The sequence below is a fragment of the Ambystoma mexicanum genome, chromosome 8, assembly GCF_040938575.1.
Source record: "Ambystoma mexicanum isolate Mex_15411 chromosome 8, UKY_AmexF1_1, whole genome shotgun sequence".
Classification (NCBI taxonomy): Eukaryota; Metazoa; Chordata; class Amphibia; order Caudata; family Ambystomatidae; genus Ambystoma; species Ambystoma mexicanum.
Genome location: NC_090929.1, coordinates 595,153,842 through 595,176,784, shown reverse-complemented (window position 1 = coordinate 595,176,784; position 22,943 = coordinate 595,153,842). Strand labels below are relative to the sequence as shown.

Below are 22,943 nucleotides of genomic sequence, written 5' to 3'. Positions count from 1 at the left end.
GTAGGATTGGGAAAAGGGGTTATATGGAATTATAACCCTTGTACTAAGGGGGCTGGTAAATGGGGATTGTGGGAACTGTAGTGTTTTGTCAAAGTAGAGTGGGTGTTCGGGAATTCATTATCCAGGGTACGAGGAGAAGAATGATTGGGAGTATTCAGGTAGTAACCAGGAAAACAGGGATTCTGGGAGTTGTGGTTTTCCAGTGCCACAGGGTTTGAGCTCCTAGGGGATTTACTAGATATGGAGGGGTTGTTGGACTTAGATAAGGGATTCTTTCGGTGGAAGGGGGTAGATGTGGAACACCCTACAAAAGCCTGAGGGACTTCGGCCTCCTTGCCTTCAGCTGCGTCTCACCTGGGGCATTTCCCCAAGCACAACCCCGGGCTCCCCTATCCAGGTGATCCTCCCTCGCTCGCCTACCCCCAGGGTTGGGATCTGAGAGCGCCAGCCCTTCCCTGGCCACCCGCATAAGGGATTCTCGAGGTCTACTTGGGAGAATACCCTTAGGTTTCTCACAAGAGGCACGAAGCCTGAAAAGCGCAGTTAGTGAAAATGGCCCATGCCTGATGGAGACTGGGAGGCTTAAAAGCCCCCCTCAGGTGCAGGCCATGAGGCAGGAGAAGAGTAGCAGCAGGAGAGTGAGTAGCCGTGGTCTCTCCCCATTGCAGCTGAAGTAGAAACTGGAGGAGAGCAGAGATGCCGGGACCACTGTTGGAGGTACACCTATTGCCAGTCCTGAGAGGGTCTCTTCCTCTAGGAATTATAATTGCAGAGGTGGCACAGTGGGAAGCATACAGTTTGAAAGTTTTCCCCCAGCTGAGGCATCCTCCAGTGGCAGGTGAGCATCAGAGAGCCTCCGGAGCAGAAAAGGCTTGGTTTGCAAGGGGCACAGGCTGCAGGAAGCCGAAAAGGAGGTTGCTGGCGGGCTACACAAAAAAGCAGAAGACCTGGAGGCAGCTGAGCAAGCAGACGCGCACGCCAGACCTCATGAGTTCATTATGGTATTGTGACCATGGAGCACTCTGTAATTGCCCGCTTGCTGATCCAGGGTGCCCTAAGACTAAACTGTTTGTAAAGAAAGTGCAGAGGCAAAACCAAATATTTTCAATACCGAACTGAAGTAAAGCTGAACACTAAATTATTTAAAAACCAAGCTGAAGTAAAGAGGGGGAGGTGAAAGAATTTGACAAACAGTCCAGAAAGATATGGTTTTATGGGACAAAATAATAGCCAACAACAAGAGAGTGCGGGAGTCAAAAAACCCTCTACAAACAACTATATCCAAAGCCAAAAGAAGGCAATTCACAAATATAATGTTTATAAAAAACCTGTTACCCATATGTAAAGAAGCTTGTACGAGAAACTGGCTTAAACCCACATGGCCAAAGCCAAATAACTATTAAATTGAGACAGAACCATTGTCAGCATTTGGTTAACGCGGAAGTGGAGAAACCAGAGTGGCAGGGAAGTTGCCCTTCTGATAGAAGACATCATCGAGGATGAGTGAAGTGTAACCTGCATTGTGTGGGATGAACACAAGGGTGTACCAGACAGCACCAGTGTGTCTCTTGTTTTTCCCAAAATAATACTTGAATTTGAAGTTGTGGCACAGAAGTGGTTGGACAAGAATGGTGGGAGGGCTGTCCTGATGAAATGCATTCAGAGGTAGTAAATCATAATGTTCCTTGTTTGTTGCAATCACCGGGTATAACACATAGCACCAGTGTGGTTCATGTTTCCCCCAAAAATATAGTTGATATTGTGAAGCAAGAGACATTACTATTTGTTGGAAGTTAACCTCTACCACAGAAGTACTTCTAGTTAGTAGTTTATTCTGACCCGGCAGGAGAGTAGACCAGGTCAGAGAACTTTGTAACAATGTGTTCTGTTCTGGCAGGAGAGCTGAGAAATGTGTATTAGTAGGCCTGTCAGGTGAGTGGACCAGGTGGAAGTTGATGAATTACTGTGGTGTAGTGGTGAAAAGTAGTAAAGAAGAAGTGGTAGAACCACTAAGGTGTCTTTTTGAAATTTTACAGAATCATCCTGACAAACACATTGCTGAAGCAGGCATTGTGTAGACTACTGCAGAATTATCTAACATTGTATATGCAAGTGTTAAACAAACTGTTGCAGAATAATCCTAACAAAGACAATTTATGTTTGTCCTAATAACCTAAGAAAGTGTTCTTGGTCTATGAGAAGAAGTTGTTGTGAGCTCTTTGTGTCACAAGTGGAAAGAAGAAAAACCTTGTTGAACAATTCTGAAGTATTGGAACCTTTGTTGCCAAAGTGGTATCAAAAGAACTGCATTGTAACTTTGTTACAAGGCAGGATTTCTTTATTCTTTTGGAACCTTTGAACAGAATCCTGCATGAAGCCGGGGAAGCGGAATTCCCCCAGATTAAGGAGAGACTGTTCTCCTGATGCACACTTACCCGTTATATTTGTTGGGTTTTGAAACTGCCATATATGACCTTGTTGAGTTGTATGTACAAGTGTGAGGCACGGAAACCTCTTGTTAGAGTGTTTCCTTTAGTTTATTTTAGGCAGGGAAATCCTCCCCAGGGTAGGGATAGTGAGGTGTTTATCCAACCTTTTGAGTTAATAAAATGGCATCTTTTGAAAAATCTTCACAAATGTGTCTGGCTCACATTTTCAACCCCTCACATGGGTCACTGACCCTTTCTTGCAAGCTCTGCATCAATTGTATTGTCTTTGCTTGAGTTTTCAACAAGGTTGGATTCTGTATTTTACTGTCTTCACTTAGGCTTTTCCCAATGTTCGTAACAATTATATCACGTTCACTTAGGCTTTTTGCAGCGTTTGTATGCATCTCAATTATATTCGCTTCTCCTAGGCTTTTTGCAAAATTCATCTCAATTCTATTGTCTTCACCTAGGTGTTTCACAATGTTCATGTCTGCATCAATTATATTGCCTTCTTTTAAGCTTTTCACAATGTTCGTTCCTGTATTATTTATAGGGCCTCCTGTGTTACGGCTCTCTTGAGTTGGGGCAGGCATGCAGTATTTGCCCTGAAGCGTCTCTGTAACCTATGCGCTCTCCCTGGACTTACTGGTGTTACTCTGCGTCTTGAGTGTTCGTCGCACTTCTCTGTCCTCTCCGCTTCTCGCCCGTTGATTAGCAATGCCTTCCGTGAGCCGCTTTGTTCCCGCTTGACTTTACTCTGTGTCTGGGAGCACTAACTGCCTGTGATAGGCATGCAGCAAACTTCTCCTAACTTTCTTTGCTACACGCCTTCTCCGTTAGCTTGTGGTCCACACTCTGCTCTCCTCTGGTGTCCCAAATGGCACCAGTACAAGTTGGATGCAGGGGCAAGCTTTGTCTTTCTCTCTCTCTGGTCGCTCAGCTGTGTGCATTTAAAATGTCCCGGTCTTTCAGTTTCCAACGACTAGCACGTGGTGTTGGTTTGCTGCATGTGGTCATCCTCATTACTCCATCCCTCTTCCTGGCCTTGGTACTAGAAAAGATGGGGAGAGGTGCATACTGTTGTTGGCTAGGAAAGCCTACGAATCCAGTGTTCATATTACAATAAATCATACCAGAGTATGGTAGAAGTCCTTGGGTGTTACTGAGTTACTACTGAACGTTTGTTTAAATCTAACATTCTCTTGCCTCCCTGGACTTTGTCTTCCCCCTATGTGGTCGTCCCCCAGATAACCCCGCCCCCCCAGGGTCAGTGTCGGGTAGCTTCTACCTTTCCCTGGCCACACAAAGGAAGCTTCCCCCCCAGAGAACCAGTGACAACATTGCTAGATCTGTCTCACCTCCAAACTAGCCAACCAAATATGTAAAGGTCTCAGACTGCCAATGCAGCTGGCGCATCCAAGAATGGATATCCTTGCCAATTGTAAAGTGCTGCTCTGCTACTTGGGGTCTGTTTAGTGCTACACATGCACTGTCTTCCATGTCTTTGCAGTCTCCACTTTTTTTCTTTTCATCGATTATTTCTCTTCTATATTCACATTGCTGCAACCCGTTACCCCCTTGTCTGCTTCCCAGTGGTCCCCTGATGTCGCTTCCCTGTCTTCCCTTGTTTCTCTTTGCCTTTAATCTCCCCATTTCACTTAATTTTGCTGTAATTTCTCCTCTTTTCACTGTTCTTCTTTTCTTGTTTTGCAGTCTACCTCTTCTATCTCCTTTCTACTGCCGTCCTTATTTCCTCTTTCTATCCCCTTTCGACAATCTCTTCCTTTCTCTTATTCACTTTTTTATACTTGTCCTCTAGCCATGCCATCCCTCTTCCTCTCGCTCTTCCTTAATCCTATATTCTAGTGTTTGCCTTTATCTTTTCTAGTATTACACTTTGCCTTATTTTCTATTACCCCGTCACCTGTATTGACCCTTATCCTCTCCTCCTGCTCATTTTTCGTTTACACAATTTTGCTCTCATGCGTTTCTTATTTGTAATCTCCTTTTTTTTTCTTTCATAAATTCCCTGGTGTTTTCTCTTGTCCTGTTCTCCTGACTTAAAAAAATTAAAAATAAAGCATGCATCCTGTCCTTCTGCTTTTGCATCGATTTTATTTCTATACTAGGTTTTGTGCCACTAGTTTAGATGGTTCTGTAGCCCTGTTTCCTCCAGATCCCTGCAAATGGAAGATTTTCAATGTATAAAACATGTTTACAGTAAATCTGCTTGACATGGATTAATTCACCTGAAAATAAGTAGGCACGGCGTCCAGAAAATGTATCGCGAGAAAAGTGTGGCATGACTAAAAAGTGTTTAGTGCAACGCTGCTGGGTGCGGGGCCTTTATCTGCAAAACTGGCGTGCATGGTTTTAACAAATCGACTTCCAGCATTTGAGATCGAGTAAGCCGAATCCCTGGCCTGCCATGGTGCTGCACTTTTCCTCTGGAATGTCTTTGGGAAGATGGTGACATTCTGACGCGTTTCCTGGAAAGGGAACGGGCTGGAGGCTTATGCTGAATTACAAGTATCTTCTCTTGAAAGGCAAAGTCAACAGGACGAGGTGGCGCCTGTGATGTCAATGCAGCAAACTAAAAACGGGCCTCTGGCAGGAGAATAGGAGCTCATCACTCTAGGAACCCAATGGGGCACTTTCACGGGCTTCCCCGCCAATGAAAGAGATGAGAATGAGGTCTGCACTCACTAACATTGACCAATGCATTTGTTAACTCCAGAAAAGAGGGCTTCGCCTTCTCAGTCTCTCAGTGGTTGACAAGAGAGTGATTTCGTGGAGGCTCGCTCAAGGGGGTTGATGCTCTTAGCATATGGCCTTCCAGACAGGTACCTGCACTTCATAATGAAAGATGATCATACGCACACGCCTGTCCCTTAAAGCAGAGCAGGCTCATCTGTGTGGGGATGGCAAGCTACCATGCACTTTTCTGGGCCACCATGAGATTGAGAGCGAGGTTTACAAATACTTTTTCTAGTTTTTTGGTATGTATACACACCGTTCTATGTTCTCTAATATCTCCTTGCCTTTTGTCTTCCAGAGAAGTGTTGCTGCCAGCTTTCGAGAGGAAGGGGATCGAGCTGAATAAGGTGGAGATATTTCTTGATCAGTCCAATACGCCGTTGTCACTCAACTTTGAGGCCTACAGATTTGGAGGGCACTACCTGAAAGTCAAAGGTAAGGATGGCAGTCTAGCTATGGTGTGCCTTATTTAGCATCCAACATTGTGCAGCAGGTTCACCAGTTGGCATCTCCAGCCTCACGTTGGATGTTCGGCACCAGTCTTTCCAACACTAAAAATGCATCTGTATACTTATGGTCAGGCAAAACCTTTTGCCGGAGTTAGCACTTGAGGGTGAGGGAGGGATCCCCAGTACTTCCATTCCACCTCAAGTTATTATCCTCTTTCACATACATGTTCTGTTCCGTTCGAGAGAATGCCATCAAGTCCTGTTTTTTCTTTTTCTGTGACCTGCTCTCCTTTGTTTACAATGGTGAAATCCAGGACTAGAAGTCCCGCGATGTAAAGCAAAACATGGGACCTGACGAGAAATAGGACTTGTATGCTTAAAGGCTAACTGGCAGGTGGTAAACCTGTTGTGTTCTTCAGAACCCTTCATATCTCTGCACCTGGGGTGGCTCATCCATGATGGGCGAGGGGGCGTTGACCCACCGGGTCTTGAGTCTACAAACGTTGTTAAAAAAAGGTAATTTAAAGGTGAAAAAGAACAATTCTGCTCATTTTTAGGGAGTTTAGAACATAAATGTGCATTTCTGACATACAACACCTCCCGAATGTTATTGAAAGGATTTCCAGATCTACAAGATGTCCAAATTACCATTTCTCTTGCCTCCGAGTTGTTTTGAGGGACATGCACTTCTGCTTCACTAACATTTTCCAAAGCTGTCTGGCTGAGGGGCCCCTCAGTGCTGATGTTAACGTACACCTGTATTCAGGTTTGTTGGCCTCTGGCCTGAAAGCTTCCATCTCTGCTCCTCAGTCCTGTGAGGTGGCCTTACTGCAAGACAAAGCTCTTTACTAAGTGAATCCTAGTCTCATTGTAACTATGAAAACATAGTAACATAACAAGAGGTCCGTCTGTCCCTGCATAAAGAAGTGCAGACATCTGGCACATCTCCCTCTACCTACCCTGTTTGGTTGCACATTCACCTCTGCCTTTTACATAGTCCAATGAACACATTCTGCATAGGGAGCTGTGGCGGGTAAGAAGAAAAAAGGACACAGACTTACTGGTGCCATTATATTCAGAATTGCATTAATATAAACGGGTTAAGGCCTATCTTTCCCTACCACTATGGGTGTTCTCTGCCTATTTCATTAGCTAAACTGTGCATCAGTTCTTAGGGATTGTCCAAACAATTAGGTCCGCTGTCCAAAAACTACCCTCACTGACCATACCACTAAACAAAAACTAACGTAGGTCAGGAGAAAGACTCCCTTCTCTTGAAGGTATTTTTAGTACCAACCTTTCAGTAGGTGATTCAAAAATAATCTCTTGAAAATGCTTCTTGAAACTGATGCCACTCTTCTGAGGGTACTTCCAGTACCAATCTTTCATGTACCAACATTTCCCTGGTTTCTTCCCACTAGCTGGGTTTTATTTCTTGTTTCTTTTGGCTTGCATTGGCTTTCCCCAGTAATCTTGGCCCTTCAAAGATGGCCTGATTGTTTTACTCATCCAGTGAGCAATCTTCGTGGTCTGGCCAACTCCCCCTCCCATTGGTTGCCTTGGCCTAGATAGGCCAATCACAGCAATCGGGAGGCTGGAGCTGGCCTAGACCAAGTAAGGCCCACAACGAAGGCCCCTGTCTGCCCCCTGTCCACTAAAGGTACGCTCCCCCCCTTGGTCGCCTGTGATGCAGTGTGTGCTCTCCACCCCCCTTTGGTCACCTGTGATGCAGTGTGTGCTCCCCACCCCTCCCTTGGTCGCCTGTGATGCAGTGTGTGCTCCCCACCCCTCCACTTGGTCGCCTGTGATGCAGTGTGTGCTCCCCACCCCCCTACTTGGTCACCTGTGATGCAGTGTGTGCTCCCCACCCCTCCTTTGTCACCTGTGATGCAGTGTGTGCTCCCACCTCCCCCCCCCCTTAGTTGCCTGTGATGCAGTGTGTGCTACCAAAACCCCCTTGGTCACCTGTGATGTAGTTTGTGCTCCCCTCCAACCCCCCCTTGGTCGCCTGTGATGCAGTGTGTGTGCTCCCCTCCAATCCCCCCCTTTGGTGGCCTGTGATGCAGTGTGTGCTCTCCATGCCCCCTTGGTCGCCTGTGATGCAGTGTGTTCTCCCCACCGCACTCCTGCTCTTGACTTGTTCTCCCCTCCCGCATCCCTTTCCTCCTATCCATTTCTGCATACACCTATGACTGCCACCCTTCAACATGGGGTAGGTACCATGTATTTGCCCTCTGATTTTGACTCTACATCTCTGTGCTGCTGCCACCCTGCAACATGGGGTAGGCACCATGTATTTGCCCACTGATTTTGACTCTGCATTTGTGTGCTGCTGTCGCCCTGCAATATGGGGTAGGCACCATGTATTTGCCCATTGTTGGACTTTTGCATCTGTGAGCTGCTGCCACCCTGCAACATGGGGCAAGCACCATGTATATTTGCCCACTGATTTTGACTCTGCATGTGTGTGCTGATACCGCCCTGCAACATGGGGTAGGCACCATGTATATTTGCCCAGTGATTTGACTCTACATGTGTGTGCTGCTACCACCCTGCAATATGGGGTAGGCCCCATGTAATTGCCCACTGATTTTCACTCTGCATTTGTGTGATACTGTCGCCATGCAATATGGGGTAGGCACCATGTATTTGCCCACTGATTTTGACTCGCATTTGTGTGCTGCTGCCGCCCTGCGATATGGGGTAGGCACCATGTATTTGCCCATTGTTGGACTTTTGCATCTGTGTGTTGCTGCTGCCCTGCCACATGGGGTCAGGCTCATTGGATGTGATCACTGTGCACCTCTCTTTTGCACTTGGAGTATCATTTATTATCTGTGCATGACACCCTACAATGTTTAATTACCTTGCACGCTTCCTGTTCTGTAACCTGAAGCACTTACTGTAACCATAGTCTTAAGTAAAAGCGCCTAGATACTGCAGGGTTTTGTGCGCTATATAAGTGTCAAATAAAATAAAATAAATCCAATAAATACATACATATTCATTTATTCAGCTTCGAGCCATTCTAAATACACCAGAATACATCACAAGCTTAACAATAATAACAAGTATGATTCTGTGCACAAATGGCTATAAATAAAAACACCATGCAATAGATATAAAAAGAAAATTCATAGCAAATAAAAGTATTTATAAAATACTACCAAAAAGTACCCGTTCTCCATACAGACATGACCACACTCACCAATTTCTGAAAACCAATGATCCTGTAGGTCGTTATTCTGATTTGCTTATCGCTTGATGTGCCTTGCACACTGAAGTAAACTGCACTGAGAATGTGCATGTGCAGCTGGCTAACATGTCAAACAATATTTGTACTGTGCACTATCACCACTGGAGTGGTCCCCTGGCGCTTTGGTGGATCTGAAACAAAGGGGGGGGGGTGGGGTTAGGCGTGATAGTAGGATAAAGTTTCTAGAAGAGCAAGGGAGCTGTAAAGTACTGTTGGCAGCTTCGGGTCGGGTAACACTATTCGCCGAGCATATTGGTGTGTTATTGGGTTCCGAATCCTTCGTGTGCTGTTTCTTGCGGGTCTGTGTGGTTTGGTGGTTGTTGCGGTGAAGTGTGTGAGGGTTGCTGCAGTTTTAAGAGGTTGGTTGTGTTTGATTAGATCGTGAGAGGTGTGTGAGGAGCGGTGAGGTTCTTAGTAGTTTGGGTTGGTTAGTATGCTTGTGCTTATTGTGAGATATGCATTTTCCTATTGCATCTCCTTCATGATTTAGAGAGGTAGTTTCCTTTCAGTGATTAAGTTTCAGTGTCATAAGGCTGTCTCATCTCTCTGTCATTATGCTAAGTTAGCTACTTTCGTGTTTCCATCTTTGTATTCGGTCCGCCCTTTTATCACAGATTGTCATTGTTGTGACCTAGTTTTGGAGTGATTGTTTGCGAGCTACGCCTGTACCCTACGTCCTTTCTGAGTGGGTAAGATTGTTGGTAGTGTTGGAAATGTATGCTAATTCTGTTCTCATGGGGTTGCTTGTGTTCTGTTCCATGTTGCGTCGTCTCTCTTGTTCTTGTAGGTGTTACCCTTAGTCGGCCTTGAGTGTTGTCTGTGCCATCATATAGTCAGTCTCTTCTTTGTGTTTCCTGTTTGATTGTTTTAGTTTCAATTTGGTTCTGAGGTGTTGAGGGGCCAGGTTTTTAGAAATGTTCTGAATTTTTGGTGGTCTTTGGTGTTTATTTCTTTCGGGAGGTTGTTCCAGGTTTTTGAGGCGAGGTGGGAGAAAGAGGAGCCCCCTAGTTTTTTTTTATGATAAGGTTTTGGTTCCAGGTGGATTTCATTGCTTGATCTGAGGAGTCTTGTTGGCTTGTAGATTATGTTCTTTTGTAGGAATTCTGCTCCCTGTCCGCTGATCGCTCTGTGTTATGCACATTGTTTTGAACGTGAAACAATGTTTGATTGGGAGCCAATATAGAGTTTTTAGTGCTGGGGTGATGTGGTCTCTTCCGGATAGTTTGAGGAGGAATCTGGCTACTGCATTTTGGTTGTGTTGTAATTTCTTCAGGAGGTATTCCGACATCCTGAAGTGGAGGCTGTTTGCGCAGTCTATTCTTGACATGATGAGGGCAATGATTGTCAGTGTTTTGTGGGTGAAGGAGAGGAAAGGTAGGATTCTTCTTGTTATGTGAAGGAGGAAGAAGCATTTCTTAATTATTGTGTTTATTTGTGGTTCTAAGGTTAGGGCGTTGTCCATTAGGACTCCCAGGTTTTTTACTACCTTATATAGTATGGGCGCAGTTCCCATTTCCGTCGGCAAGGGAATGTAGGTGGTGTTCTCTTGGTTTTTGGATAGGATCTTCATTTCAGTCTTTCTTCATAGGTTGATTTTCAAGTTGTTGGCGTTCATCCAATCAAAGATTTCTTTAAGACATTCTATTAGTGCTGGGTGATCAGCTTGAGTGTCTCCGATTTTGTTTCTTGCTGTGTTTAACCAGCTTGGCGAATGTCTCTACTGATATTTCTGGGAAGTTTTGGAGTTTGTGCTGTGGCTCCTCGTTGTGTCCGGTTGGTTGAGTGTTAGGGTTGATTGGTTTGTTTTGTATGATTTGTCGGATATTGATTTTGTTTTTGAAGTGGTCTGCCAAGTTGTGAGGGTATTGGAGTTTTATCACAGCCTTGTGGGTTTCTCATTTGATGTTGAACAATTATTTTTGTGTGTTGGTGGCATTGGTGATTCTGTCATCATAGTGCCTTCTGTTTGCCTTTTGAATTTCCTTCTTATATGATCAAATTTGTTTCTGGAACTGGGTTTTCTTATCTTGGTCGTATTCTTTCCTCCATTCCAATTCCAGCTTCTTGTCCTTTTTCATGGTGCTTAGTAGTGGGGTGAACCATTTTGCCATTGTTTTTCTTGAGGGGTGAATGGTTTTTCCGGGGCGATGTTTTCGATTGTATCAGCAATCTATTTGTGGTGTAGCTCCACTTTCCTGTCTAGGTCTGCCATCTCCAGTTCTGCCATTGAAGGTTTGGTTGTGTCCAGTTGTTCTGTTAGGTTGCTTGCTCTGACAGTTTTCCAATTTCTTTTTGTGGTGGTTGGGATCTTGAGTGGCTGGATGCTGAATTGAGTTGGTAGAGTGATCACAAATGGAATGATGATTGCTCCAAATTATTTGTATCGGTGGTGCCGTGGTGATGAGATTTTTCTTGGCGAAGATTGCGTCAAGGGTGTGTCCTGCCGAGTGTGTTGCCCCTTTGACCAACTGTTGTAGTTTCATGGTTATTAGCTGCCCAATTACTGAATTTTGAGAGTTGCTGTGTTTTGCTTCGAACCAAATGTTGATGTCCCCCAGGATTATTAGATGTTCGTGTTCGATGGCTATGTTGGTGATAGCTTGTATGTAGTTGTTGACGAAGGTTGCATTGTATGTCTGTAAACCAGCATGAATTAAATGTTTGTTTTTGGATTTGCCGATAGGTCTATAACCATTGATTCACAGTTTCACGATGTTGAGAGGTTAGTCTATTTTTACTTTCAGGTGTTCTTTGAATGCTATTGTGAGGCCTCCTCCTTTTTTATTTTCCCTGTTAAACTGAAGGCATTTGAAGTTGGTGGGGAGGCAGTTTTGGAGTGTGATTTTTTAGTTGTCATCCAGCCATGTTTCTGGGATGAATAGGATGTTGATGCCGTTGTCGCAGAGAAGGTCGAAGATCTCAGTTGAGTGTTTTGACATGGATCTTGCGTTTATTAGGTTGCCGTGGATTTTGAAGGAATAGTTTGGTTTGTGCTTTCTTTTCCGGCGTTGTCTTCTGACTGGTGTTAAGGTTTCCTTCCAATTTGATCTCTAGTTGAGGTGCTGGTATAATTGTGTCTGTGTCATCGAGAAGCTCTTCTAGGTTCAGTCTTGGGTTTTTGTTTTCATCAGGCTTGTCTTCTAAAATGTGTGACTGTCGAGCATAGGGTACTCTTGTGTTGGTGATATAAGGGGCTAGGGCATCGATTATGTTCATGTTATCTCTAGTTTTGTCTGTTCTTCCGCGTGGTTCTGTTCGGTTGTTAGTCTTTCTTGATTTGTGCATTGGTTGGTTTGTTTGGGTGAGTGGGAATTTGCGAGGTATGGAGTTAGGTATAGGGAGTTCTCTCTTCTCACGACGCTGGTTCTGTTATCGTTCTGGTCTATGCTTGTGTGTTCTGCTGTTGTGAGTCTTCGTTGGTGTTCAGTTGGGTTTGTTCTTACTGCTCTTTCTTTCCTTTGGTCCATTTTGTTTCTGTGGCATTTTGTGTTTGAACAGTTTTATGGTTGGTTATGTTCAGTTTGTTGTTGCAGAGTTGGTTTTTGCACTTTTTGGTCTGTGTGTCTTGTAGTAATGGACTGAGTGTGGGGATTGTCCGATCCAAGCTTGAGCTCTGTCTGCTGGGGTGGTCTAGTCAGGTGATATCGCTAGGGTAGTTCAGTCGCTGTCTCGAGTTTGAGCTGTCCGGTTGCGAGGTCTACTAGGGTAAAATCGTTTGGGTGTTTTAGTTGTTGTCCCTGTTAGAGGTTTATAGCAGCAGACATATCTCTGCTGTGTGAAGCAGAGAACTATAGCGATGCTTTCTAGATGTAATTCAGGTCAATTTGTGCTAATGTCTGTGGGGTAGGGTGCAGTCTAACCATCAGATTGTTATCCTAGAGAGCATAAACTAGTGATTACTGCCTATCCTAGAAGGGGAAATCTAATAATCACAGTATAATCCTAGAGGGTACGAGCTAATAATCACAGTGTAGTCCTGGGGGGTGCAAGCTAATAATCACAGTGCAATCCTGGAGGTCACAAGCTCATAATTACAGTACTATCATAGAGGGTGCAAGCTAATAATCACAGTGCTATCCTCGAGGTTTTCAAGCTAATAATCCTAGAGGGCACAAGATAATTATCACTGTATTAACCTAGAAGCTGTGTGTTAATATTCAGAGTACTATTCTATCGTGGTGCTTTCTAGATGTGAATCAGGTTAATATCGGTGGGGCACAGTCTAACAATCGCAGTATTATCCCAAAGGACACAAACTAATAATCACAGTGCAGTCCTAGAGGGCATAAACTAAGGATCACAGTGCAATCCTAGAGGGCACAAGCAAATGATCACAGTGCAGTCCTAGAGGGCACAAACTAGTAATCGCAGTATTAACCTAGAAGGTTCACTTTAGTATTCACAGTACTATTTTATAGTGGTGCTTTCTAGATGTGAATCTGGTCAAGTTGTGCTAATCTCTAAGGGTAGGGCGCAGTCTATTAATCATAGTGCAATCCTAGGGGCACACACTAATGATCACAGTGTAGTTCTAGGGGGTACACGCCAATAATCACAGTTTATTCCTAGGGCGCACAAGCTAATGGCCACAATGCAATCCTAGGATGCACAAGCTAATGATCACAGTGTAGTCCTAGGGAGCACTAGCTAATGATGACAGTGTAGTCCTAGGGGGCACAAGCTAATGATGACAGTGTAGTCCTAGGGGGCACAAGCTAATGATCACAGTGCAATCCTAGGGGGCACTAGCTAATGATCACAGTGTAGTCCTAGGGGGCACAAGCTAATGATCACAGTGCAATCCTAGGGGGCACAAGCTAATAATCGCATTACTATCACAATGTAGGTAGGTTTGTTATGGGGCAGGGAGTACAGTGATTGCTCTACTCCCCCACCCTGGCCACACTTACCTTGTTCGTCGCTGCTGGTTGACGGGTTGGCTGCTGGCTTCCCCTACAGACACAATTCGGAGCCGTCTCTTTTGGAGTCACCCTTTGCCTTGGGGTCCTTCGTCGCAGGGGCTGCCAGGCAGAGGGCTGCCCTGTGAGGGTCCATTAAGACCAGAGAATTAACAAATCATGGGTGGAGGGAGGGCTGGGAGGTGGGCGGAGGGAGGGGAAGAGAGAGGAAGAGAGAGGAAGAGAGCCGGAGAAGCAAGGCAGCACACACAGGTTCCGGGGGCAATCAGGGACAGGGCCCAAGATTCCAAAAGCCCACGAGGGTCAGAGGACCCCAAGCAGCTCACCTGGGAACACTGAATGGAAAAGGTGTTATCCCACGGTGCAGCTGCTCACCACAGCACTGAGGAAAACAACCAGCCAATCAAGGGTAGAGGGAGGGCTGGGAGGCGGGCAGAGGGAGGACAAGAAAGAGGAAGGGAGCTGGGGAAGCAAGGCAGCAAGCGGGTCCTGGGGGCAACCAGGGGGAGGCGAGAGTTGGTGTGCTGCTGCCTACTGGTACCTACTGTGCTCTCTCCCCACCTGTTGCCTCACCCTAATATGGTGTAGTTCATTGTGGTGCAACGGTCCCAGGAACCATGAATTCTAGGTTTCAGGACCAGTCCTTATATGACCACATTGATGTTTTCGCTGATTTCAGGCAACCATCTCATGTGTGATGGTGCTGGAATCCGGAGAAAGGAGCGGGGTGTCTAAATGTCATGTAGCCATTATTGTCCTGAGGTTCCTAATGGGTAACTATGCAAAATTTGGTGCAGATTGGTGAAACTGTGTGGAATTGTATAAGGATCAGCGCTTCCCCACAAAACCAGCTACAAACCCACACATTTTCACTTTTATAAATATAGATTAATAATCATAAACTAAGGATTAGAAAACAATTATGTCTTTGATCCGGGAGAGCTATCTCGCAGCCCTACATATAGATTTCACAAATTATCATAATTTTAGCCCCTTTAATAATCTGCATCCCCACTATTGCTTTAATCTCAGCAGCCACGCACAATTAATATATTTTGCTACATTGCCAACGAGAAATGGATCCTGCGTATCAATCAAGCAGGCCATTGCTTCTGAGATGGTCACAACTCTTGCCAGTCTTTCAATATCTGGCTTGTGAATAGTCTCTTATGACTGTTTCCATTAAACTATTTAATTATTTAACTGGATTACTTTGCTTTCTCTTCTAAGGTTTTATGCCTCTTCAGATTCCATTGCTAATCCTTGTTTTCTTGTCTGTGATACTTAACCCTTGTTTTTGTAGCTTCTTGATGTAATGTGTGATTCAATTGCTGCTTTTCTCTATGCTCTTTTCCACATCCTGATGTCTAGTTATCATCCCCCTTTTCTCAGGGTAACTTTGTCTCTTCTACTTTCTTTCTGGCATTTAACTATTCAACAGGTCGTTTTACCCAATTATTATGCTTGGGTTCCATTTCCCTCCAATTCAGCTTTATTTAAGTTTGTGTGCTGGGATGAGTTAACTGGTTGCAATAATGATTCTTTGGGGTCTTCACTGGCCTCCCATTCTCCCTGTTACCTTCCTGATGGTAGCAGAATGTCAGTGGGATCCTCCTTCGTTGCAGACCCTCGTTCAATGCTTAGATTGCCAGCTTCTTTCCTGCTTCAACGTCACCCTCCCTCCCCCCATGGTTTCCCATTTCTTCATGGTAATGTGGTCATTCAGCGTTCAACCGTACCGACTGTGGGTTTTAGTTGTCAGTGGTATCGGCAACGTTGACTGTACACTTGTCCCACCAATGATTCCTATCCCTGGTCTCACCACTATCTTCAGAAGGGCTCTGGCCCTTGTGTTTTCCCAGGCTCTGTGCTTGCCCTTGCTTCGGCATAATGCTTTTCAAAGCTGCGTGAGTTTGAAGCTCGCAGGCCTTGGCGTCTCTCTCTGGTTCGCTCTACGTGGCTTGGGGAACTCCCCAACTGGTGTACAGGTCTCTCTCTCTGGTCCATGTCACGCAGCTCTGTACTTTTCCCAGCTAACGTGAGTGGGTTCCTCTCTCTACCTCTCACTTGTCTCTCATTGCAGTTCTGTTCATCCCCCTCTTTGGGGACTGGCTCTTGGATATTAAAGTGATATGTCATCTTTCTTTCGGATAATATCTGTTATGATTCTCCTCAACCCAGTGTGGCTGAACTATAGTTTCTGGTGGTATGGCTGCCTCATCCCAGCATGGGTGATCTATATTTTCTAGTATTTTGGCAAGTAAGATGGCTCAGTGGGTTAAGTGCTTTATTGCTGTGATCTGTGTTTGATCTGCAAGCCATGGGTTCAAATCCCTGGAAGGCCAACTCAGCCTTTCATCTTTCCAAGGTCAATAAAGTGAGTACCAATTTTGATTAAGTAATAATAATAATAATAGATGTAAATATGTGCTATGTAAAGTGCTTTGGATGAAAGCACTATATAAATGTCAAATTATTATTATTATACCTTCCTTGTGCCAGTGTGGGTAATTCACAGTTCCTGGTATTATGGTTTACTCATCACATTATGGATATTTCCCAGGATTTACTTTTGTACCTTCTTCGTCCGAGTCTTGGTACTTTATGGAATCTGGTATTCTGAAGCATCTCATGTAGGCCATAGTACGTATCTCTTGAGGGAGGTCCTCAAAGGAACCGAGTCCTTCTCCCCTAAGAGGGAGTCTCTGCTGGTGAGGTCCTTCTGTCTACCCCTACAGAGGTTATTGCATAGCGGGCTCACCTCCCGAGACTCACAGGAAGGGGCTCCACCCCCGCCCTTTCCTCGGGGAGAAGTCACAAGTTCCCTTGATTCGTCACAGGGCTTAGGCTATATTTTCTCATTATGGAATTGCTAGGTATTACTATACCTTGATAGCCTACTTCTAAGTAAGGCGTCGCCCTGTCGCAACGTGAATTAAAATAAATTCTAGCACAACATGAAATGGAACAAACTCTTAATATCCTTTTTGATATCAAGGTGCCAGGCCTTTTAAATGTTACTGTAGCAGTTTGACTACTCCATATTCTTGCTTACATTTATAAACAACATTCACCTTCATGCCCAGTTATTCTTGACTACACCACACTAGGCTCGGGCATGGCAGTCGCTGAATAAATATTCTGGAGTTTGACCTGGGGTACAAAGTATAGAGACACCTATTCAAATGAGCCTATATAGTTCCAGGATTGCCCGAGCACATACTCAATCACCTCATGCATCCAACATTACATTCTGAACTAATTTATAATTCTCAAAGTCGGTCTTGAAATAATACCCCCCTATCACAACACTTTCGGACATAATCACATCCTCCATTTTGCAGAACCTTGGTCCACATAACAGGACTGACATTCAACCATACCATCACAAAACTTTCTACCCCCGCAGCAGTCCTACCTCTCTGTGTCCATTACATCTTTTCCCCTCTCGTTTACTCAGAGCAATGTCTGCATACCCCCTGTACAGAACAAGTACCCAACTCCACAGACAAGCCCAGGCCCTCTGATACTACTATGGGGTGATATGGTGCAGTATAAAAGCATATTAACATAACATATATGCACAAGTCAAAAATATTGGCTTGCCAATAACCAAACACTAACAAGCTGTGTATCCCTCCTTACATATCACCCCGCTCCCATCTATGCTCCAATACAATATTTTCAGGTTATAGGTGGCGTTTAAGCACCACCTCATAGAAAAAAACTAAAAAGTAGCCACCTGCCTCTCCCTCGTTCTACCAGTCATCAACCGATTTAACCCAACCATCTCCATCACTTATACCCCTTAACAAGCAACTGAACCAACAGCAACTGAAGTCAATACTACACCTTGGAAATCTGGGTGAATTAAGATGAAATAAGAATTGTCTTTATCTTCTGAAAACTCATGATAAATTGTGAACAAAGTGTTTGGGCACTTGCAACTTTTACAAAAGAGACTGCCCGACCCAGCAGCAAAGCCCAAGGTGTTTGGAGTAATTATTTGTTAACACATGCAGAGTCGGTGCCAGCCAATCGGGAGCTCCAAAACATGGGCTGTGTGACGAATCAACTTCCAGGGTACCGATGGTCCAGGGGTGAATATCGGTTTCTAAACCATCAATCAGCCCCACACCTCTAATACACCAGAAGGGATCCAAACAGATTGGAATAACAAGCACATTATGAACTTTCATATCCAATTTTAGTAACATGGATGGAAGGACAGGCTTATCTCTAAATGGCCGTGGATCATTGCTTAGTTGCAAAACAGTGAAATTATTACCCAATGATGAAAGGGACTATTAAGTCAAGGTTGTATCAAAAATATTGACTTTATTTATATCACAGCAGAGAGTTCTAGCAACATTACAAAATACAACCCACCCTGTAAAGGAATGTAGATGAAAGGCAGTTTCAAAGAAGGAAAAGGGAGGCACTGTGGATATTTACAGGAGGGTAGTTGGTATGGTTAATAACCACAACAGTTTAAGGTTTCTTGGCTTTAGCACAAAGGGAGCAATGGGTCTTAAAATGTCTCTAGGGGCCTTCTGGGAAGGGCCAGCTGGTCAAAACCACAATGTACCTTGTGCTGTAGGTGTTTTAGGTGATCAACAGGGTTGAGTCAGCTTCAGGGTGCTTTGCAGGCTTCTGTGATGCAGTTTGAGATGGGAGTCAGCTGTGGGTATCGGGCGGCAAGACGGTTCGGCGAGCGAAGCTGGAGGAACGGCTGCAGGCTGGCCTTCATGGTGGCTCAGGGTCAGGAACCGTTGTCTGTGCTGCTCAGCGGTTCTGGAGCACTGGTTGATACATCTTGGATGTCTGTAAATGACTGCGGCTTGACAACGGTCAGCGTTGCAGTCGGTTTCAACTGGAGGAACTCGACTGGCTCAAAAATGTACTTTAAAGCAGATGTCGGTGGTATATGCTTGTTGATGCACTTCTCCTAGTTTCTTCACTGGGCTTGTGTCGTCCTTTAAGGTGGACTGCCAAATCTCAGGATAGTGTTGCAGGCAGCTGCCTTTGTCTTTTTAGTAGATTCAGAGACCTTCTGGGGCTTCCTACCCAGGAAGCTTGCTTTCCAAGCCTTGCAGAGCACGTTGTGAGCTGGTTGGGTACCGGTTCTGGAGCGGCCGTAGTGTCCTCTGAGGTCTTTATCTTTCTCTGTTCCCTGCAAGATGTTTAGGGGAGGGATCTTGATTCCCTCTTTGGAGGTCCTGGCCTTCTGTCACTGGCGGAAGATGTAAGGCAGACTATACCTTCAGTCAGGTTCCATTGATGAGTTTCTTCTTGCTACTCCTTAATTCTTCAGATCTGCAAAAGAGGGGATCAGCCCTCTTTTAAAGCCAAGTGGGCCCCATTGATTGGTGTAGGCTATGCCTACTTTTTTTTGTATAAATCTTTTTATTGTTTTAAAATTATATCATAACACAAAATAAAACATTTGCCAGTGATTAATAAACAAAATCAGTGTAATAACTAGAGAAGTGAATGACGTAGTAGCAGAGAAGGTATGACCCAAATTGTTCGAACACAATTGTTCGAATGACCCAATTGATCGAAAGTCAATGGTCCGAATTGACCTTTGCACAACTGACCGCATATATATATATATATATATACATATAATGGGGGGTTGAGGGGGGGTTTCCCCCCACAGATATGTAACAATTGACCTTCACAATTCGGTCAAATGTGCAAAGGCCAATTGTGATTCGAACAATTGTAGTTCGAACAATTCGTATACAGCCGCAGAGACGAGCGTGCATTCCATCTGTCCATATAACATAAGGAGACATTGACCAAACATCAGTGCCCATCAATCCTCTCCAACCCATCAGCCACAAACCTTCTGAAACTTCTGAGGGGAAGCCCCTAGCATGATAGAACTGTCTTTCCAGGGATGTATATCTATCCACTTACCCTTGGGTGTAATGCCGCACCCCACGTTACTGCAATGGTCTTCTTCATCAGGCCAATTGTTCTGGGTAAGGACCCTTTCTCATATTTACTGAATCCAACCTCGCCCCATGTACCCAGCAACACCAGTTTTGGATCTAAGGGAGCCTGGACCCCCAGCATCGTGGAGAGACTGTTCAAGCCCCTCTTTCAAAAGGCATGGATCTGCATGCAGCTCCAGACTGAAGTTGCCCACCTCATTCCCGCACCTCAGACAGCTATCGTCCTGTGCCATGCCCCACAGGGCCAACACCGCTCTGGAATAGTACACTCGGTGGAGTACCGTGTATTGAATGAGCCTAATTCGAGCAGATATCCCCACCTCTTTAGGAAACCTGAGTGCCTCTACCCATTCCTCGGGTTGCAGTGCCCCCACATCTTCTTCCCAACGTTCCCAGAGTCGGTTAAGCTCCTTGGCCGCCGAACGCATTTAGGACATGGTATAGGGTGGATGTCACCTTGGTGGCAATGCGCTCTGGCAAAAGGTTGGCCTCAGGAGGTGAACATTGTGGTAACTCCTCCAGAGATGTGAACCCGGATCCCACTGTGTGGGCCAATTGTAAGTGTCGGTAGTACTCCCTGCCTGGAACACCATGCATATTTTGTAGCTCCCCAAGTAGCCCCTCCCGCATCACATCCGCCAGTTTACGAATCCCTCTGTCCTCCCAACTGCGAAAGTGTCCCATTTTCAGTATCTCAGGCAGGAGTGCATTGTGCCAGAGGGGTTGGCCCTTACGTCTCTCCCCCCAGTCTATGTAACTATGGGCATCGGCCCACACCCGATGGGTGTGTTGCAGCATCGGCGGAAGTGACGTCCTCCCCTCCCATCCCCATATAACATTTGTTTGGGCTGTGTCCCTCTCATTCATCCGACCTCTATCTCAATGCGGGGCTGCCTAGGGTCTCCATGCACCCAATCATTCATGGACCCCAGTTGCGTGGCCCTGTAGTACTGCTGGAGGACAGGCAGGCAGATTCCCCCTCCCACATAGAGTGCTGCAGTGTTTTAATGCCGATACAAGGCTGCTTTCCGCCCCACAACAACCCGCAAAGGGTGGCATCAATCCTGGCAAATACTGAATTGGGGAACGGGAGTGGAGTCTTTTGTAGGACGTAGAGGAACTTTGGAAGGGTAAAACATCTTAAAAAAGGCTGCCATCCCCAGTCAGTGGGAGATGCTGCCAGTGTACCACATAGAGCGTGAACTTGTCCAGCACGGGAGAGAGGTTTGTGCTTTTTTGTATTAGACAATGTATCAAATGTCCTTGCATCCTTACAAATTGATAATACAATTGACTTCCTCTGCTTTGCACATTTAATTTACCTTATTCTTATGGTCACATGTTTCTTCAGCACTTGTGAGCCTGTGAAAGAAATGGTTGGTGTGGCCCAGATCATCTGCTCCCATCTCAAACAGGCTTAATACACCAGAAATACACTGTACCAACTGCAGGGTTGTCCTATGTTTCCCCTGCACAACCTGGAGACCTCACTGGCCACCATTTGGAACTCTAATTTGCACATGTTGGGCAGACTGTGTGAGCAGTGCAAGGCCATCACAATTACAGCAACACTCAAAGCGGAACACTAGATGGGGCATTTTGTTTGTGGCAGCTGGTGTCTGTCCAACATTACAATCTTTTGAGGAGGCCAGCAAGTGGTGAAGTCTTTAAAATGCATCCCTATGGGAAGTTCTCTGGTGTACCTCCTTGAGCTCAAACTGACCAATGCGACAGTGGGCCATGCCTTAAAGAGGTGATGCTGATGTGGCATTGCTGGTGGGAGCTCTGCTTTCAACCTTGTTTTGTGGTCCACAGGCAATCGGGTTTAATAGTAAAATTAAGTACCTGCTAGCTTTCTTAATGAACTCATATTTCAAAGTATAAGTGCTTGCATTTCATCATGTTTGGGCAGCGCAGGACTTGCAGCAAAGTTTGAAAGAATGAGTTGATACAGTGCTTGCAACATCAACTGGAGAAAGAAGTAGGCATCTGAAAGAACACCAACCACCCAAAAGTTTTCCAAGTCAAGGTTGACCACATTAACAGGCATTACATCACTGACACCTGTTGAAAGCTTGGAGATCGGTGCAGGAGCGACATACGGGGGGGGGGGGGATATGTGGGACACCCTCCACAGGGACTAAGGCCTATTGAATGAAGATTAGTCATCAACATTAGAGGCAGTGGACTATTGGTCTCACTGATGCTTGATGCCTGTCTCCTGGACACTTCACCCGTGGGACAAAATGATGCCCCAGTACAGTGGTAGTACAGCCAGCAGTTCATCTGGTCAGTTGCACTTCCGCCAGGTGCTGTTCAGTTGTAAAGGTGCCCCTGCCCTGTGTGTGCATTCTCCGAGAGTGTTTAGTGACTCCCGGGCTATTGTCTCAAACCACAGAAGCCTTGCAGTGCCACATGTTGAACAATTGTCATTTAGAAAAATTGCAGAAGACTATAAAAGAACATCTGGCAAGACACTAGCTCGGATAATTAGGATGTGTTACTCTGTACATGTCAGGCAACAATGGAGTCGTTGTTTCGTTGTGTGTGGTTTGGAAACCAATGGCTTTAGCTGGTACTGAGAGGCTCTAACTAGTTGTGGTCTTACACATGCAGTGGCCTATTGTGCAAGTAATGTTTTTCAATCCTTGTATTCTCTCGAGATGATTAACACACTTTTCAAATTGTCTGATGTCCTCTCACAAGGCACAGCCATCCCTTAAGATTCTCTGGTTCTCCCACAGGATGCAGCTTTGCATTGAAATTCTCCCACAGAGCACAGTCAGCACTTCAGATTTGCTGGTCCCCACACAGCAGCAATGCCCCCTTTAAATTCTCGGTTATTTTCACAGGAAGCAGTCACACTCTGAAGTTCTTGTTTTCTCTCACAGGGTGTTGCCAGCCCTCAGGATTCTCTTATTCTCCCATAGGGTACATGCACCCCTAACGTTTGTTGGTTTTTTCAGAAGGTAAAGTTTCCCACTAACGTTCTCAAGCTTTCCCACAGGGTGTTTTTCCTAATGTATTCCAGCTTTCCCACAAACTGCTGCCACTCACGTGTAGAAAGTCGCCCTGTGAGGCCAGTCGCTCACAGACACTGCCTCATTGCTTCCTCCCTGCAAAACCCCCTTCAGGAGGGCTCCATTTGCCTCCTCATGTTGCCTGCCACC

General features: G+C 45.4%; 1 protein-coding gene across 6 annotated transcripts in view; it reads left to right on the top strand.

Annotated features, from left to right (window-relative positions):
• PLEKHG5 (pleckstrin homology and RhoGEF domain containing G5) overlaps positions 1-22,943 on the top strand; it is a 1,536,154-nt gene that overhangs the window by 1,197,770 nt on the left and 315,441 nt on the right. For all 6 annotated transcript variants that reach the window (XM_069610302.1, XM_069610307.1, XM_069610303.1 and 3 more), the window contains one exon: positions 5,485-5,621. In XM_069610302.1, the coding sequence (XP_069466403.1) occupies positions 5,485-5,621 (137 nt within the window). The remainder of the gene's footprint in view (positions 1-5,484; positions 5,622-22,943) is intronic.